The 20425-nt window shown below is 37.6% G+C and overlaps 1 protein-coding gene across 5 annotated transcripts in view; it reads left to right on the top strand.

Moving 5' to 3' along the window:
• Syt14 (synaptotagmin 14) overlaps positions 1-20425 on the top strand; it is a 160187-nt gene that overhangs the window by 43802 nt on the left and 95960 nt on the right. For 2 of the 5 annotated variants that reach the window (XM_036202927.1, XM_036202928.1), the window contains exon 3: positions 18101-18265. In XM_036202927.1, coding sequence (XP_036058820.1) covers positions 18101-18265 — 165 coding nt within the window. Of the gene's footprint in view, positions 1-11152; positions 11201-12235; positions 12255-16714; positions 16745-18100; positions 18266-20425 lie in introns of those variants that run through there. The other 3 variants (XM_036202930.1, XM_036202932.1, XM_036202931.1) reach the window with 3 other exon arrangements.

Genomic DNA, 20425 nt, shown 5'->3' on the forward strand with positions numbered 1-20425 from the left:
CTGTGTTGAGTGTTCTTAGGAGTGTCGTATTTTCTCTGCCGTTACAACATTATTGGGTACCAGGCTGCATCTTATCTTTAGGACTCTTAATTGGACATGGGGAAAGTAATGACCAGAATGGGGTCATCTGGAGCAGAAATTTTAGAATAGAGATTGGAAAACTATCCAGGAAATGACAGTCCTGCATTAAAGTAGGGGATTTGGTAAAATTTAGCTAAAGAGAAAAGACAGAGAAACCTGAGAATTAAAAATTAGAAGTCAGTGTAGGCTTATGAGTAATAAATGTATTCATATGGAAAGTTTTGCCTTAGGTTTACTTTAGGAAAGGTATCTGCTGGATAGGTGACATTTACCTTCTGAAATGATAATTGAAATGTAGTTACTTATATTTAAAACAAATCCTAACACTAATAAAAGATGTATATTATATTTACTTAAAGGTTAAACATACTATATATTTTATTTCATTCTAAGCATATGGGAAAATTAGCCAAGTCCTGTTGACTACAAGGTACATGGTGCCATCTAATGGCTAAGGTGAAGACTGTTCAGTGTTCTGCATACTGCTTTCCAAAATCTGCTGTTTTGAATGTCTGAAGTACAGCTTTTATTAAACACTAAGATTTGCTTATGTTTTCACTTTAATTTACAGTGTTTTTTCATATTCAGTGATACCAGTGTTTTTTGTCACATCTCAAAACATGTATATTTAGCTTGCTTACTTGGAGGCATATTTGATACAAATTTTGCTTATAAAGCAGTTTTAGTAAATGGGTCATTTTCCACATCTATTGTCTCTTTAAGTTTATGTTCCCCAATCCTAATCCCAATAAGTAGTCGTGAATGAGTATATCTGTAGACTCTCAGTTCTGTGTGTATGTGCAGATACAGGTGAGTGCCCATGCATGTGGAGGCCAGAAGTAAACCATGGATGTCATTCCTTAGAAGCCCTTTGCTTTGCTTTTAAAACAGTATCTCATTGGCCTGGAGCTGAACAAATAGGCTAATATGGGTAGCCAGCAAGTGTAAAAAGAAAATGCAAAGCAATGCCAAAGTGAGGCTTGAGGCATTTTCTTTTTGAGCACTGAGAAATTCTTAATTTTTTTGACCAAAAAAAAAAAAAAAATTGATAGCTAGGCCAGCAAGATAATTCAGCAGGTACTTGTTACCAGGCTTGATGAATTGAGGGTTGAAATGTCATTTTCCTCTTTATACTAGTATTGATGGCTGCAAGTGCTATCCTTATTCATCTGAGAGTCTACTATAATCTGCAGTAACTGTCACGATGCAAGTGACATCCCTGGCTGGTCCCCTCTGCCACTTCCATCTGTTGTGGTTCTTCATACCTAGATACCCTATCCTGAGTTAGCTCTGGCCAGATGCTTGCTTTATGGGAACCCCTCCTCTATTACATTGTTCCTTATCTTGGGTCAGCCTTGACCCTGTCCCTGGATCTGAATCTAGCTTCTGCCCTGAGGTTTGGAGCTCTCTAGGCCTCTGGGCCTTATCTTGGGTTGGCCATGATATCCTGAGTTAGATCCTTGTGGCACACATACAGTGGAAGGAGAAAATCAACTTCCTTCAGTTGTCCTCTGACCTCCACATGTCCACTGTAGTAGGTGTGCCTCATCCCCTGCCCCAAATAAACAAACAAACATACAACAAAATACAACAAAAAACCAAAACCCTTTAATGAATATAAAAATATTATTCTCAAAAGAAATGGCACATAATTCTATCTCCCATAGTTGATAGCTATTATATTTTAGATTATCAGTAGGTAGTCTCTTTGTGTGGGCAGAAAGGAGCTCACAATCTGTAGATAATTCCTTGTCTGAAATGTACATACCTAATATCTCCCTGTTGAGAGTATTTTGTTGTTATGAAGCATCCTTTAAAAAGTTATCTGATGATGTTAAGGATGCTTAATGACAGTGTGGTTTTTGAACTGTTTTATGTACTTAAAAAAAAAAAAAAAACTTCTTTAAATTGAATGGTTCATAGTTACCGTAAGCCCCTCAAGCCACAGGAGTGGCCAGGCCCCTCCTCCAAGGATCTCTAACTGCTAGGTTCCACCCACAGAATACTTTAATTGCACTAACTGCTGGACTCTGTCCCCACCCTACAGAGTAAAAAGCCCAATCTCTGGACATGGAATCTCACCAATCTCCACCCTGAAAAGTTCCACCCCTTCCCCCAGAAACTCTTTATAATCTCTCTGTCCTATTCAGTTTGCTGCTGTTTCTTGCCCAAGCAGAGGTAGCCACCCTCCTAGGTTTTTCCCTCCCAATAAATCTTTTGTGTGAAGTTTGTTGTGTGGTGTGACTTTGTGATATTCCATGGCTCCTGGCTGCCAGGATACCTTTCCAACCAAGGTGTAATGCTTACAGTTATAATCTTCTTAATATTTTTATTAATTAAAATTTTACCTTGGCCATTTCATACATGTATATAATACATTCTGATTACTCCTACCCTCTATTATCCCCCTTCTACCCCTGTCTTTAACCACAGTAAGTTATTTTACTACATTCATATCTTTTTGTTTCATTTTGTGACTCACTCATTTTGTTTTATTTTAAATAAATTTTAAAGCTGCAGTTTCCCCTCCCTCCTCTTCTCCCAGTCCCCAATCTGTTCCCTCCACCCAATATACTCCTGTTTCTGTTTAGCAAAGGGCAGGCCTCCCATGAGTATCAACAAAACATGGCATATCAAGTTGGAGTAAGACTAAGGACCTCCCCATATATTAAGGTGGGCAAGGTGACCCAGTATGAGAAGTAGTGTCCCAAAAGCCATTAAAAGAGTCAGAGATAGACCCTGTTCTCACTGTTAGGCGTCCCACAAGTAGACCAAGCTACACAACTTTAACATATTTGCAGAGTACTTAGTTCAGTCCCGTTGTTCAAATCTTAAACGGTCTTATAATAAAAAACCAAGAGCCAGATATCAGGTGAAAGCTGAAAGATCAGAGAAGCAGAGCAACTAGACACTGGTTCTTACCTCTAGGAAATCCTCAGCCTAAAGAAACTTCCTGTTTCCTCATGCCTTATAGACCTTTTTCCTCCCAGACATCACTTCCTGGGATTAAAGGTGTGTGTGCTTCCCAGCACTGGGGTTAAAGGTGTGTGCTACCACTTCCTGGCTGTTTCCAGTGTGGCCTTGAACTCATAGAGATCCAGACAGATCTCTGCCTCTCGAGTTATAGGATTAAGGGTATGTACCACCACTGCCTGACCTCTATGTCTAATCTAGCTCTGTCCTCTGATCCCCAGGCAAATTTATTAGGGTACACAATATATCACTACACAGTCCCAGTGACTCTGTGTGACATTGGTTTGGAATTGCCTTTATGTGAAATTTGGGAGTGTAGATTATAGTGTGTGTGTTTGTGTGTGTGTGCATGTGTGTGGTGCTTGTGCAGATATGTACATGAAGACCAGAGATAAATCTCAGATTGCTCCTCAGGAACCATCTACCTTGATTATTGAGATTGGGTCTCACCTATTAGGATAGGCTGTCTGCCAAACAAGCGGCAGGGATTTTCCTGCTTTTGCTTTCTTAGTACTGAACACTATGACAGCACATAGTGGAGAACCTTAAAATCCCAGAAGTCCACACCTGAGCAGTCTTCAAAGGTAAAGACTGTCAAGGTCAAGGACAGTGAAGGTTGGGGAGACAGCTTAGCGAGTAAAGTGCTTTTGTGTAAGCATGAGAACCTGAGTTTGGGTCTCCAGCAAAATTTAAAAACTAGCACCTGTAACCCTAGCACTGAGGGAGCAGAAATCGGCATATTCTTGGGGTCCTCTGGTCAGCCAGTCTAGTTCAAGTCACAAGCTTTAGGTTCAGTGAGAGAGCCTGTAAGTATTCTGACCCACCCCTTAGGGACCCGCCCTGTGTCCTGAAGTAAATCCTTTTAAAGGAAAAACCCCTCCCTCCCTTCTTCTCTGTCTTCCACCCTTCCTCCCTTCCCCACTATGAGGTGTGCACCCTGCCCCCTTTTCTTTCTGTTGCTCTTTTTCCTTATCTTTCTATTATAATAAACTCGTTTCCATGTGGATGCAGTGCCTGGGGTGTGAGTGACTTTCTACACACTGCAACTGGCCACCACATCTACACAGCATGTTTCAGTCACCCTCGGCCCAGCCAGGGCCTCCCTTGCTATATCATTACAAAAAATAAGATAAAGAACAATAGAGGAGGACTAATACACCTTACATCAACCTCTGGCCACCAACATGTACACATGAACAAGTACAACTACACACACACCGGATAGCAGGGAGGCAGAGAAAAGTGGGTCAGTGAAGCACATACCAAGACCTGGAGGGGTGCATGTTAGGGCTGTTTGTCCACTACATTTGTCACCCCATTGATCTTCTGTGGTAGTTCAGCTGATCTGACTAGCTAGGCAGTGTGCCCTTCCTGCCTCACCACTTCATGTATTTTTCTTCCAAAGCTGTCTGCCTTGCCTGGTAGCAGTGGACCATTTTTCCATCAAGGGTACATGAGTAGCTGCACTGCCCTCCTAGAACCTATAAATAGCTCTCAAGAAAACTTGAAGTGAATGAAGAGTTGAGACAGAAAGGGGTTAGCACTTGGTAGACATTATCACTCCTATATGTAGAGGATGTGTGTATCTTCTCTTGGACAGAAATGAAAGCCATTTCTAGTTAGTTATGAGTTTTAGGAGCACTGATTCCCTCCCTCTAATTGTAAAAGTCTTTGCATATTAAACTTCCCACAGAATTCCCATCCTATTGTGTTCTTCAATCTATCTCTCTGATAGCTCAATTCTAAAAAGTCTAGGGGGACAGTGTGGCCAACTCCATTAACAACTGCTTTAGTCACCTGTTGAAGTTAAACAAAAATAAAGCCAAATCTCCAGTAAAACAACTTCTATTGGGGGGGGGGGGGACGACAAGATTGCAACCAGAGCTGTGCATGTGGCATGTTTGTAGTGGCTTTACTGTCTCTGTAAAACACAGACATCATTGGGGAGTCATTAGGGCAGAATTTTAGTTGGTGAATAATATGAGTGCTAAGCTAAAGGAATTTTTCTAAGGGCCTACCCTGAGAAAATCCCTCCTAAGGTCCTGGGGAAGACACTACATCCAGCAGGGGAGTTATCTGAGGGAAAAGAATCTATGTACACTGTGCCCTTTCATCCATTAACTTTATTTATCTAAGACAAATTATGTCTATACAGCTTCAGTTCCATCCTGACACTCAGTTCCTCTTTGTCCCTTCTTTTTCTGTCTCTTCATAGCCCTAGTAATAATTAAGCTCCTATGCTTTTGATCTCATCTTTGTCCCCTATTCCTTCATCTTCCATCTTTCTTTCCTTGCTCCTTACTCCTGGCTCTGAGAAAACTCTACAAAAGATCTGCCTTACGATCTATAGAATCTCTACCTTTTTCTCTTCTCTTGGGCCATGTGGCTCTGTCTACCACATACAGAAACTGCCTTGTTCTTTCTCTCCAGGCCAAGCAACTGTGCTCTGGCCAGGAATCCCGCTCAGTCTTTACTGCACCTGGTTATGCAAAAAGCCCTATTGTCCTGAGTCAGTAGCTCTGCAATGCTACTAGGCCTGAAGGCAAGGGATGGTCTGAGCTTCATTTGCACAAGAAACAAAACTATGCATCTATAGCCTGTCTGTCTCCTAAGCCCTGCAGGAGTGTTACCTAGTGGATCAGCAACAGATCTGAGAAGCTTACACTGTTTGCCATATGGCCTAGTAGTATATAGCTGTGCAAAAATTTCATAGCAGAGGACAGTTGATATATATTAATAAGCTAAATAACACCAAATATTTCTTGATAGATGGCTTCCTCTTGAAGGGCTCCTTGGTCAGTCAAGGTATAGCTTATTATATACAGCTGAATCTCTATAATAAATTCTTGCGGCTCACTGCACAAAGCTGCATTAGAGTCATAACTTGCAGTTCTATTCACAGTTGCCTAGAAGAAAAAGTAGTTGTAACTATAAGACAGGCTATTTGTAACTATTCTTGCCTAACATTTCCTCCCCATGACATCTCAGCACTTTTGTTGTTTGTTTTAGAAGGTCGATGTAGCCCAATTTGTCTGTGAATTGTTTTGTAGTCAAGCATGACCTTGAACTCCAGATCATTCTTTCTCCATCTCTTAGTGCCAAGATTACAGGCTTTGTCACCACACTTGGCAGCGATTTCTGTGTTTTTGTTTTTTGAAATAGGGTCTCTTATAGCCCAGGCTGGCCTTGGATGTGCTATATATATATATACAACAAAGGCTGACTGAGTGAATGTTTTCATTTGTATGCTCAATCTCAGAAGGAAAAATTCGGCATATTCTCCCTCATAACTGAAATCTAGCTAACATATGTATATATGTAAGAAAATACACTTGTGAGTACAGTGTAACATAGAAAAGAGAGCAAGAAAGACTAAATATTAGGGGACAAGGAAGGACTGAATGCAAATAGTAACCATGAGTTATGAAAGAGAATATAAAGCTAATTGTTTTTCTAGCTGTATCTCTGTCATGGATGTTTCATTTTTGGTGGTGGGTAGGTACATAAAAATCTAGTCAGTAGTGTGAGTATAAGATCCAGTGTGAAGCTCCACAACTTTAGAATGGCTATTCCAACTATATAGAAATTCTTTGAGATATGTAGACTGTCAGTCTGGCTAATTTCTAGTACTTTTTTTTTTTTTTATCAACTCAGTCCATCAACAAGTGTCTTTTCTCTATGTCTTCTGCTGTCTGATTTGTTCCTCATTATATTATTCGCCTCTATCCCTTGTTTTTTAATTTTTGTAACTTACTGAGTCTAGAGGTTTTGTGTAGTTATGATTGTGTTTTCCAGTTTTAAAAATGCTCAAAATTTCTTTGTAAATTTGAATTTTTAATGTACTCATTACAATTATTTAGCTTTTGGGGATTTGCTTGAAATTGGATCTTCACCTTTCCCTTTTATGTTCATGTTTTACTTTTTGTGGTTGTTTTGAGACAGGGTTTCTCTGTGTAGCCCTGGCTGTCCTGGAACTCTGTAGACCAGGCTGTCCTTGAAGTCACAGAGATCTGCCTGCCTCTGCCTCCTAAGTGCTGCAGTTATGTGTGGACCACCACCGACTAGCCATGTTTTACTTTTTAATCACTACAGTTAAATATTGCTGTAATCAAGATTTTGGTGACAGATAATTTTCTGTCTTTTCTAATCTGAACATTTTACACTAAGAACCTTACTGATTGATACAAACTAAAATTGAATGCTTTCGCCATTTCTTCTTGAGTGTAAATTCATCTTTAGTTCGGTGCCTTTTGTGTGTGTTCTGATTGTTGCTCACTGGACATTTTTATTTTCTCAGTTTTATTTTGAAATATAATTCCATTAATGCTCTAATTTGAATTTTCATTACTTATTAGAAACAGAACACTTCTGATACCTATTTATTTTAAGGTTTGTTCAGATACATTTTATTGAGCCATTAATAAATTTCATTAATATTTACCAGTGTTTGGGTCCTGGTCAGGTAGTATAAACTCACAGTGATCACATTGATGGTTGTTTCGTTTTTGTGTATTATGTTTTTAATGCATTACAACTAGAGTATCTTTCTTTCAGTCAGTGAATTAGCTGTAGTGCCCAACCTGGTATTCATTTGACTTTCTACAGAATTAATGAGAACATTCTCAGTTCCTTTGTTCAGGTTCTTGGTATAGGTATTAAATAACGTAACTCTGTAGAGTTGCTTTCTTTAAACGTAAGTGGGAGCCATTGAATTTGGGGTACAACCTTACATTCTTTGTCTATTTTAACTCATTTAGGTATCCAACTATTGCTATTTCCTGACTTCAAGATGCAGAGCCAAAAGAACAGTATCTGCCTAGAGAAAGAGAATAATTCTATAGCTTCTGGCTTAGATCTGAGCATGTATCTAACATCTTATCTTAGATAAGAGCAAATATGATCCAGAGATGCTGGCACAAGGCGGAATGCACTGATGCTGGTACATGACATGCCAGGAGCCTTGAGTCATGAGTCCTGGTGCTATGCTTGGCTTCCAGGTCTTCATTTCCAACCTAGTTCCTACCTCCAACTTAACTGATGAAAGGGAAGTTTGAGGACATTGTAAACTTTATTTAAGACAGTTAGACATAGTATATGTTTTCTTGTTTAGATAACTGGTCATTTCAAAGAGAAAAATTTGTTATCTTTACTTTATGAGACATAAAGATTGTTCTTTGAAGGCAAATCTTTTTGTATATAGTTGGAAGGTGGTGTTTGATAACCTATACTAATATTTTCCCACACAGCTGCCATGCTTTTGTTTTGTATGTGGCTGTTTTGCCTGTGTGTATGTCTGTTCTACACATGTATGCCTGGTGCCTGAGGAGGGCAGAAGAGGTTGTTAGATACCTCAAAACTGGAGTTACATATGTTTGTTAGCTACCATTTGGGTGCTGGGACTTAAACTTAAGTCTTCTGGAAAAACAGCCAATGTTACTAACTGCTAAGTCATTTCTCCAGTGCCCCCCTACACATGCTTTTTTTAAAAAAGCATCTATGTAACATCTCACAGTTGATATTTCATTTACTTGCATGTCAGCATGACTCTGTGGGAAGATCATTTGGTAAAGTATTGCATACATGGCAGCCTTTTTATGTATTTATAGAATAAATAACATATGTTTTGTTAAATAATTGTGATAAAATGCCACTGATTGGAAGTTGTAGTTTTACCATTGGAAACAGAAGCACTAGTGAAACACATGAAGAAAGAGCATTTAAAGATCAGTGTGACAGTAATATGCCTGGCAGTGGAGGCGCACGCTTGTATCCAAGCACTCCGGAGGCAGAGGCAGGTGGATCTCTGTGAGTTCGAGGCCAGCCTGGACGGCAGAGCTAGTCCAGGACAGGCTCCAAAGCTACAGAGAAACCCTGTCTCGAAAAACTAGAAAAAAAAAATCAGTGTGGGCTGGGTTGTGGTGGCACATGCCTTTAATCCCAGCACTCAGAAGGCAGAGCCAGGCAGATCTCTGTGAGTTTGGGGCCAGCCTGGTCTACAGAGCGAGATCCAGGACAGGTTCCAAAACTACACAGACCAACCCTATCTCAAAAAACAAAAACAAAACAAAACAAAACAAAAAAAGATCAGTGTGGGACACTGTGCATTCAGCAGTTGATATGTGAAGGAGCCTGGAAGGTGGGCTCCCGAAAGAACCTCTTGCTTCCATCATCATTTCCTGCTCAGTTTCTGCAGTGGCTTTCACACTGCCTCTCAGCAGCTTCCATCCACTCCTGGTCTGTTCACACCACCGAGATCTTACCACTTCCATTTGTCCCCAGTGCCCTCTGCTTTGTCCTTTTTACTTCCCACTCTTTATTTATTCCTCCCTCTTAGTGAGTCACTATTACTTCTTTACTGTAAACATCTTTGCACTTTCTTGCTCTCTTACTCTTTCTTATTCTAAGTTCTTCATATTTTTAGATTCTATATCCTTCATAGTTTAGCAGTTACTTCTTCCAAGTAGTCAGGATTAGTTATCTAGTCCTTTATTAAATCTCTATTCAGGATCAAATCCATTGTCTCTAGTTTTCTATTGTTGTGGATATTTTGAATAAATTAGTATACAGTTAGCACTTCTCAGAGATTCAAATCAACAGAAAACACCTATCCCCATGGAAGCAGGAAGGTACCTACTCATAACATTAAAGTGCCTTATAATTCTTATGTTTCAAATTCAGTAGTTTCTCACTTAATTTTGATGTCAGGGATCCAACTCAGGGCCTTGTGCATACTAAACATGTGCTTCACCACTGGGCTATACCCCACCCCCATTTTATTTTAATTAAAAATACTTAAAAGCTCCCTTGATGATAGTTAAATTATGTAATGTTTCTCTGAATCACAGTTACACTGGTTACCAGTGAGATCTGTCATAGTGTTCTACCAAATTCTCTCTTTCTCAACTCCACTGAGTCATTGCTTGTCTTTTCTCCTTAGGCATGTGGTTAATGCTGATTTGGTTGCAGGTTATCCTGAATGTGCAGCATTGCTCTGGTAAAGCTCTTAGTGCTTTAGTGACATATTTGTAGCCTCTAGGACCAGGGCACAGTGCTTTGCACTGACCATTCATCTTAACATGCTTGTCAGTGTTTGCTGGGCAGCTGTCTGCTTCTGAATTGGAAGATTACATCTCTTTTGGAAAAACTTTTAGAGTAATATTTCTTTAAAATTAAATACTTTTGCCTTTAGTGTGTTTGGTATAGATATTATACCAATGGAAAAGGGATAAAGATATTTCCCAAACTGAGCACCACAGTTTCTATCCTGTGTGCCCTGGGAATACAAGGAAACAATGTTTACATTTAATTTGCTGCATTTAAGAGGAAGCATCGTGGAATGCTGAGCCTGTGTCTTAGCAAACTAAAGCTTACCAGGTTAGAAAGCTTGGTGTAATATCAGGTGTGTCTTGAATGAGAATGGCCCCATAGGCTCATATGCTTGAATACTTGGTCCACAGTTGGTGGAGATGTTTGGGAAGAATTAAGAGGTGTAGCATTGTTGGAGAAGGTGAGTCATTGGGGGTAAATCAATCAATCAAAAGCACACTCTCTCTCTTTCTCTCTTTTTCTCTCTTCCCCCTTCCCTCCCTGCTTCTCTCCCTCCTTCTCTCCATCCTTCTTGTGGATAAGGTGGTAAGCTCTCAGCTACTGTTCCAAAGGCAAGCCTATCTACCCTACTGCTTTCCTTCCTGCTATGATGGTCATGGATTTACCCTCTGAAACTGAAAGCCCCCAGTAAACTCATCCTTCTATCAGTTGCCTTGGTTATGGTGTCTTATTACAGCCATGGAAAAGTAACTAAGACAGCTGCCTTTCTTCAAAACACATCAACTTGTGGAAAATACACTTTCAGATAAGCAGAGATGCTTTGATCACTCGAGGAAGAGAACACTGGCATAGCATTCACTTTTAACAAGATGGCATTTCTCTATGAGACTTGAAAGAAACTACCTACTGTTTACCATAATTTAGTGGTTTTAAACTAAATCCTGAAATAAGCCTATCTGAAACTGTGAGTGACATTAGGAATTGTCTAAGTAGAAGATTCTCCTGCAATTGATATTGAATTTTCAAAACCGTATTTTAGAGGATCAGCTATGGAGATCTAATTGTAAACACTGAGCAACTACAGCAGGAAAAAAGAGAGGTGAGGCCTTAGCTGGTGCCCTGTCCTTTAGATAACCTATCACTAGACAGTGAAGAAAATTGGGACAGTTAGCCCTAATTTGTTCATAAGAGAGATGCAGTTGTTAGGAAGGTAGGTTGTTGTAGTATAAATTTGATTGGCATCACTTTTGATGATCCTTGGAAGAAATTTTTTTCCAAAGAATGTTGGACAGAGTTTGTATATTAATTGTTTTGCTTACATATGTTGTTATTAGTGCATTGTATAGTATTAAATCTGAATCTTAGGTATCTTGCCATAATTAATGTTTGAGTTTCTGTTTTTTTCCAAGATATTTGAGTATTTTGTTGTTATAAAATTTTAAAGATGAAATTGAGTAGTTTGTTGAATTGGAATTTCAATTTATTTTACTGTACTTGTAGGAAATATAGCTCAGTCTTCTGACAGTTCGACATATGAAATGTATTGAGTGGCTTCTGTTGATCTACTATCCAGGCAGCTGTTTTGGCAGAGGGCATTTTTGTTTCCCTGAAGTTTTAGAGTTCACAGGGATGCTCTCTGGATCTTTCTTGTCCTTAGTTGTTTACAATGGATTAAATAATTAATAATATTCTTTTTAGTGCTTACAGTTTTTGAAAAAAACAAAGTGCAGAGTTTTGCCTATATATTATATTCATTTTGTAGACTTATATACCACCGTTCCTGTCTGGCATCATTTATATCATAAGCATTTCAAGGGATGTATTATTTTTTGTAATTGAGATGTTACAAAGGTAATTTAAACACATTAATTTTTTTTCTAGCCCTAAATTATTTCTTGATGTTCCAGTAATTGTCTATTTTATGCCCAAAGTAGGAAGAAATGGTTAAAATATGGTAAAAGATTTTAGACTTAAATAAATAGAAAACAGTTATTTTTTTAAAGTGAAAATTGGCTTCTTAACCAGTTGACATTTTGGTCAGGAGATAGAATGGCATCTATGAAATGAATTATTAAAGCATACACGATGGTGCAGAGTTGAGCTCGGATTCCATGCTCAGTGGGTAACTCACCGAATACCCTGTCATGCAGATTGTAAGTTGTGCTCTTATCTCTTCTGTTTTTAATTTATTTAAGAATCATAAATCATAGTTACTGTTTGTCTAATTTTGTACTGCAAATACAATGAATAAGCAGAATAGTGTTGTAAAATGTGTAAAGTTAGAGTTTGTTGCTTTGATATAAACAAATTTTATTTAGAGCAGAGAATGATGGTGGTGACAGGTAAATGAAAACTGAAAACATTTGTGTAGCAGCTACTTTCCTCATACTTAATTATTTGTATGCCAATTTTAGTTTTTTTTTTTCTCAGAAACTACCTAGAAAATGTCCATTTGTGGCATAGTGTAGTACAGAAATTAAGTATTCTTAAATCGGAATAGATTTACCTTTGCTTTGTCTGTCATAGACAATCTTTATCTTTTTTGAATGACCAATTTATCTCTATAATTTACATGACTTTTGTTGTTGGTGGTGGTTTTTCGAGACAGGGTTTCTCTGTGTAGCTTTGGTGCTTTTCCTGGAACTCACTCTGTAGCCAAGGCTGGCCTCAAACTCATGGAGATCCTCCTGCCTCTGCCTCGCAAGTGCTGGGATTAAAGGCGTGTGCCACCACCGCCCGCCTAACATGACTTTTAATCACTATTATTGGAACTTAAAATGGGCAAAAGTGGCATCTATTTAAAGTTTGCTTTTTCTAAGTATATGTTTATTTCTAAATATAATAATAATTGTCCAAAGGAGTTTAGTACATGTAATGTAAACTTGGACGAAGCCAATTCTCTGGGTTTTCCTCATGCAGAATCAGTTTACTTTGTAATATTTATTTTGCATTGTGGGTTTTAGAAATTCATAGGGGCAAATAGCTCAGTGAGTTTAGTTATAGTCTTTGCTAAAGTGCCATGATGATAAGCTTCCTTTTTGATAGAATATTTTTAGTTTAAATTTTTTTAAATCAATCAATCAATTAATCATATATCAATCAGCCAATTTCAGGGTTTCACTCTGCAGGAAGGCTGCTTTGACCTCATGATCCTCTTGCCTCAGCCTGAAAGCTGAGATATGTGTCATCAATTCTTATTTATTTTATTAATGTGTGGTATATGACATAAACACACATGGTTGATAAGCATAGTCCTAAAGTTAATTTTTAAATATTTTAAAATGTATCTTAATTTTGGTTTTATAATTTGCATGTTTATTTTGAAAAAGCTGAGCTTCTTTCATATTTTTTAACCTTCATAAAAACTAAACTATACATATATGTAGTTAGCTTTGTAGTTTCAGGCAATAGCTTTCCCTTACTTTTATATGCAGATTGGCATTTAGGGAACAGTACTGTATGGTGCTTAAGATAAGAGATTCAAGTCAGAATGTCTGTGTTTAAACCCCAGTTCTACCACTTCATGGATTTTGTGACATTGGCAAGCCCTGTACCTCAGCTGTCTAATCTGAGACTAAAATGATTGTTTTGTAGTAAATTATCGTTAAAATTATTCTAATCATTTTAAAATGAAAGCGATTTTCATCATGTTTGGTAAATGTCAAGCAAAGAGACTTCTAGTTAATAGTAGTTCTCAACCTTCCTAATGCTGCGACCCTTTAATACAGTTCTTCATGCTGTGGTGACCACCAACTATAAAATTATTTTCATTGCTACTTCATAACTGTGATTTTGCTAGTTATGAATTGTAATGTAAATATCTGTGTTTTCTGATGGTCTCAGGCGACCTCTGTGAAAGGGGTCGTGACTCAAAGGTTGAGAACTGCTGGGTTAAGAGTTTAGATTCTCAGTGCCTGACCAAATTCAAACCCAGGTCTGTTACTGACCAATAATATTGAGACCTCAAAAACTTAAGATTATTTTGGGGTCCCAATAGTGATACCTATCAAATGTGTTGTTTATTGAACATCAAAGGAGATAATACTAGTGAAAGTCTCTACTAAAAGTGTTGAGTAATTGCTAACATTGTTCATCATGTATCTTGGGCTTATTGTTTGACATATTAAAATACTGAAAGTTTGAATTATGGGAAAACAGTGCGCTTATGAGTTTTTATTCATTGACTACAGTCAGTAAATTTATTTCCTTAAATATATAATACCAACGTGCATGAGTTGTTGACTATGTACTTTAGAGATTTTGAAGGTTTTCCTTATGAGAGAACAGTCAGCCTCTGGTGTCATTTGTTCTCTAGGAGCCATCCACCTGGTTCTTTGAGCAGGGTCTATCAATAAACCTGGGCCTCCCTGATTTGGTTAGGTGTAGCAACTAGCAAGTCCCAGGGATTCTCCTATCTCTACCTCACCAACACTGCGATTACAAATTTGTACCACATGTCTAGCCTTTTATGTGGTGTTGGGGATTGAACTCAGACCTTCATGCTTGCATAGCAGGCTTACTGACAACATTCTCTCCAGCGCTGCAGCAGGAATTTAAAATATTCGTATTTATGTGTTTTATGTTTATAGGAGTTTTACCTGTATGTGTGTCTGTGCACTATGTGCATGATTTTATCCATGCAGTGTTCATGGATGCCATAAAAAGGTATTGTGTCCTCTGGAACTGGAGTTACAAACAGTTGTGAGCCACTATATGGGTGCTAGGAACTGAACCTGGGTCTTCTGGAAGAGCAGCCTGTGCTTTTAACTGCTGAGCCATCTATCCAGCTCCCAACAGGCATTTTTAATAGGTTTACTTGCCTTTGATGGATGATCTAGAAGCCTTGAAAAGGATATATCTATACATACATTAATTAACCATATTCTCAGAAATATGCAGAATGTCTACATGCAGATTCATAAATAAGATTTTAGGGGGAAATTCCAGTTTTATATTAAATGAAAATATTATCATTAGCAAGATCTTCATTAGTGAGATCTAAGTATAATTTTTTATTGATTACCTACAATGTTCATGTTTGTAGTCTGATTTTAGTGCATCTTCTATTGCAGTTTTATGCTTAGGTGAGATTTAGCAAATGTTAATACATTCAGAGCTAGTATTTTTCATTTGAAATAATAAATATTTTGGCCTTGATATAATGACAAAAATAGGAATCAGGATATTTATAGTATTTGCTATTAGAAAATGTTACTTGTTTTTTCTACAACTACATTAATATTTAAAATTATAACTAAGTATTTTCTGTGTAGGAAAAAGGGCGTTTAATAAAGTAATGGATAAAATTAGAGTTGTATGAGTAGCATTATTTTTACTTTTCTCATTGGAGAAAAGTATTATTTTCTAATTTGTCCAAATTTATCAATAAATTTGTAATGAATAGATTAACTATTAAGAAAGCCTCACATCTGAGTTTGTTGGCTTAGTTTTTCTTTGTGATTGAAGGTTTTAGTATGGTATAAGAGGAACAAATGGGGGAATCCCAGGTCTTTTATAACTAACCTTACCTTCACAAAAATAGCATGCACATATTCTCCTCTGAAGTATTCTGCTGAGATTTCTATCATGTCAAAACAATACCCAGCATTTTCCTTAAAATTTCTTCTTCTACATGCCTCTTTACCCCATGTTGTTAAACCAAATGCCTTTCCTCATATTTTTCATTTTGGTTAATGGCACTACTGTCTACCTGACCATTCAGTTTGGAATTAGAATTATCCTCAGCTCTTCTTCATCTTCTATATTCTGTTGATTGGGTCATTACTTATTTTCTTCAAACAAAAATTAGAATTCATCTCTTTTCTCTGCCACCACTGCTCCTGCTTCATTAAGAGCTCATCGTAATCATGCAACTATTCAGTCCCTACTTTATCCCATTTTTTTTTCATTACCAGTGTAATTTTCCAAGGCATGCCTGTTATAACCCTGTTGCTCTCCAAGTTCAAAATCTTTAGGGTGATACCCAAGGCTCTTTGACGATCTAAATCTTGCTTTCTTCTTTACTTTTGATTCTCATAATATATTTCTGATCATTCCAAAGCACATATTCTCTTACTTGTTCATCCATCCATCCATTTACTCATTCATCCATTCTACATCCCTTCCCCCTTCTCTCTCCCTCTCTCTCCCTCTCTCTCCCTCTCTCTCTCTCTCTCTCTCTCTCTCTCTCTCTCTCTCTCTCTCTCTCGTACATGAGGACAGAGAGGTCAATACAACAGCCAAAACTGTTATTCTTCAGTGGTCATCTGCCATTTTCCATTTATAGAGTTTTTATTAGTCTTTTCATCAAATGCATCTTTTTTTCTCTGACTTTCACAGGTCTACCCCAGCAGTTTATATTCCTGTCTTTACGATAGAGCTCACTGCTTTTCATTATGCTTAGTTGTTTAGACTTGAATTTCCCACGAGGTTTAATTTCACAGAATGGAAGGAGGAAGATAAAAGAGCAATACAGGAGTAAGTTGGGGGCAGGGGATAGGAAAGGACTGAAGAGGAGTTGAGACAGGAGAGACAGTGTGGTAGAAAGCACAGTTTCTAGCACCTTTAAATTCTTGCTGCATGTGTGGTTCATGTCTCTACAGATCAGTTTATGCTGGGGATGGTCAATGGATCTTTGTGAAAAGTGAGTTAGTCACAAGATATATACTGTATGTACTTGCTGCCAGCCCCTCCATTTTCATTGCCCCTCCTTTACAATGTCATGTCTGCAACACTCTGACCCAGCTTTGAGTAGACTGTAATGTCATACTCTGTTCTACTTATGGTATGCCTGACTTTCATGAATAATGAAAAGCTAACAGATAAAAGCACTAATCACTCATCTGTCTGTGACCTCATTTTAAACAAATTAGCTCTGCTTAAAGAATCTTGGGGGAGATTGCATGGTAGATCCTACTTTGAGCAGTGGAGGGGAAGTAGGTCATTCTTCACAGGTAATGTTTGAGATTTAAGATCCATCTATTCATCCTTGTAAGATACTAGGCATGCAAACACATAGTTCTTGTTTAACTCCAGATGACTGGTTCTGTGCCAGGCAATGGAGATGTTTAAAGGACAGTGAGATTGCTGGAGGTGGGAGTCCAAGTCTCCATGGGTGGTGACGTATATTCTCTTGATACTAAATTCTGTTTAGTCTGACAGCTCATTGTAACAAAATCTCATGCTCCTTAACTTGTCTAAGTCCTCTTAGTTCATAAGATAGGGTCACAGAAGCCATACCTTCCAGAAAAGCACATTTGACCCTTCAGTGCTAGATATTGGTGTTGCTAAGTGGAGACCCTGTTCTTTTCCAGTCATAGTCTGTATGGTGTGGGTTCTAACTGTCTCCATCATATGTGTGAAAAAACAGGAGCTATGTGTAGAACAGTGCTTGGTGTATGGCATATGGTTCAGGAATTCCATTGTAAAGTGGAATGATATGAGAGACAGGATGGGCATTCCAGGCAAGAGGGAGAGGACAAGCCAAACCCCAAACTGTATGTTCAGCATGAGACAGCAGACTAGACCCATTTGACTGAGGTATGTATTGGAAGGAGAGTCTGGAATGTAAATGCCAGATAGGGAATCCAGTGTTTAATAAGAAAGGTTCAGCAAAGCTATGAGAAATAATAATCATCCATGCTCTCATGAATTTAATAATTTTTATACATGAGAAATATTTTTTAATTCGGTACTAAAATTTTTATAACATTCTTCATGGTCTTAAAATTTGTTAACTACCTATGTTTTAGACTTTTTTCTTTTAAAATTCTTTCAATATATTTATTTAGAAACATTTTAAAAATTTTTGAATGAATGCTGTTGAATATATTGAAAAATTATTTCTAAATTTTGTGGGCTTTCTTACAAACTATCTTAAACTATGACAGTTTAAAAGTAATTGGAATTAGATAGCAATCTGTTTAGTGTATATTGGGGATTTCCTTGTTTGAAGCTTAGAGAAAACAGATGCTGACGGCTGTGACTTTCTTTTCTCTAGTCTCTCCAGAGGCAGTTGGATTTTTGTCAGCGGTTGGGGTGTTTATTGTCTTGATGCTGCTCCTTTTTCTCTATATTAATAAGAAGTTCTGTTTTGAAAATGTTGGAGGGTTTCCAGATCTTGGTTCAGGATACAACACACAGAAGAATTCACAAGATAAAATGTGTAAGTATTACATTGTCGCTTCTTTATCTGTACTGTTTCTTGTTTTAATAGGTTCTGTGAGAAGGTTGACTTTGGTACATGATAAACATAACATTTGAACCTCTACTTTGTAAGAATGAAATATCTGTTAAGTAATTATGTTCAGGTCTTCTGTTGCCTACAGATTGTTAAGCTCCTATGTAAAGGTGGTTGTCTATTATGCAAAATAATATTTTTAGTTTTCATTGATAAGGCATGGTCTTGAGCTTATCCTTTGAGTAGATGATGCTTTCAGAAAAAAAAAAAAGAAAAGAAAAAAAAAAGCCTGGTCCTCAGGAGAGCTTTCACAATGTCCTCCTCAGGCTTTGGATGCCACAAACCCTTTCTTTGTCTTACCTGTCTGTACATTCTCAGCTGAGGAATGATGTTGTTACTAGGAGGAGGTATTTTTCCATACCATGCTCTGTCCCAGAACCACATAGGGATTGTGCTCTAGTGTTACTAGATCCTAGGAAACTTGAGGATTCTAATACTGTATTTTCCCATTTTAGAGAAGCTTTTAAAAATATTATTGTAAGAGCTTTTTATTTGTTGTTTCAAATATTGGCTGATATAAATGGAGGAAGTTGAGAATGATAAAACCAAGGTGTTAATTTTGGAGAGTTTTAAAGAATGAGAGCAGAGGAGCCAGGCTTTTCTATGCACAGGTGCCAGAGAATGCTTTCTTTTTCTGATAACTTAGATTACATTTTGGTTTCTGTGTTAGAAACTGTGGTGCCTTATATGGTTCTGACTTGGTTTTGTGTTTCTCACATTCCACTCTAGCACTGTATGTCACTCATTTGTGTGAATGAACTGCTTAAAAATCTCTCAATCTCTCTCTCTCTCTCTCTCTCTCTCTCTCTCTCTCTCTCTCTCTCTCTCTCTCTCTCTGTGTGTGTGTATGTGTGTTTCTGTCTGTCTGTCTGTCTCTGTCTGATTTTCTCTCATCTGCCTGCTATCTCTCTCTGTCTCTCCCTCATATTCTCCTTCTCTCCCTTTTTCCTCTGTTCCTTCCTCCCTCCCTCTCCACCAAGCCCCCATCAGCTTTCTGTAATTCTCTGGTTCAGCTCTCCTGGATTTTCTTTTATGTCTTCAAATTCCAAAGAGCTTTTTTTGGTATGAGTTACATCTATTAATACGTACCGGATTAGATAGTAAACTGAGAAAATTAAATTATCTATTACCAACTTACTTTTCTTTTTGTTTTGAGTGGAAAGGTTTTTGCTGAGGATTGAACCCAGGCCTTTACATATGTTATACATGTACTCTGTTGGTGAGCTACATTTTCAGACTCTATGAATTAAAAAAAAAAGTACTAGCAATAAGATTATTATTTGTGAATATAGGTAACATTTTAAAGTTTTTTAAAGAATTTTTCAAGCCAAAAGAAAAATTTGTAGAGAAGAGCGACATTGCCATATACACTTCATATAGGTGTGTTAGGACTGGCACAATAGGAAGAAACTTGATTCTGGTGTCTGCTTCCCTATTAGGTTTGTCTCTCACAAGGAGAGTAAAAATGTTAAACAACCCCTCACTGTCAATGTGTTTTCCTTGGGATCTCAGAAATATCCTATTATTTTTCTTTGACTTGTTAAAGTAAAGATAGCATTCATCTTATAAAGCTACCATACATTAAATAAGATTAAATATGTCCATTACAGTGTCTTGGAAATGCCGTTCAGCAGATGCTCTCACCTGTTCTCCCCCGTTTTTACCACCTTGCAAAACTGTTTAGTTATTGTCCTCTAAATACAGTTCTTAATTTGAAATATCGATAGTCTGTTAACAGGGTTATTCCCTTATGCTGACTCTTAGTAAGTAAACTAAAGTACATAATAAAAATCCTTTTTATACTTCTTCTTTCAGGTATAGACTAAATACCCAATAGTATTTGAGGGAAAAATAATGTCTTGCTGCTGTTTTGATAGCTATGGAGTGGGAAAAGATGTCATTACACTTAAGCCAAGTGATTTGATTTTTATTTTTTCCGGAGGAGTCTTTACTTCAACGTATTTCTTCCAATGCATATTGCATTTACAGAAAGATTAAAAGATGCAGTGTGAAATACTATCATGCTAATGATAGCAACATTTACATAAATGTTAAACTCACATTCCAAAGTAGTTGATATTTTAA

This window comes from Onychomys torridus, chromosome 11, assembly GCF_903995425.1.
Source record: "Onychomys torridus chromosome 11, mOncTor1.1, whole genome shotgun sequence".
In the NCBI taxonomy this organism is placed as follows: domain Eukaryota; kingdom Metazoa; phylum Chordata; class Mammalia; order Rodentia; family Cricetidae; genus Onychomys; species Onychomys torridus.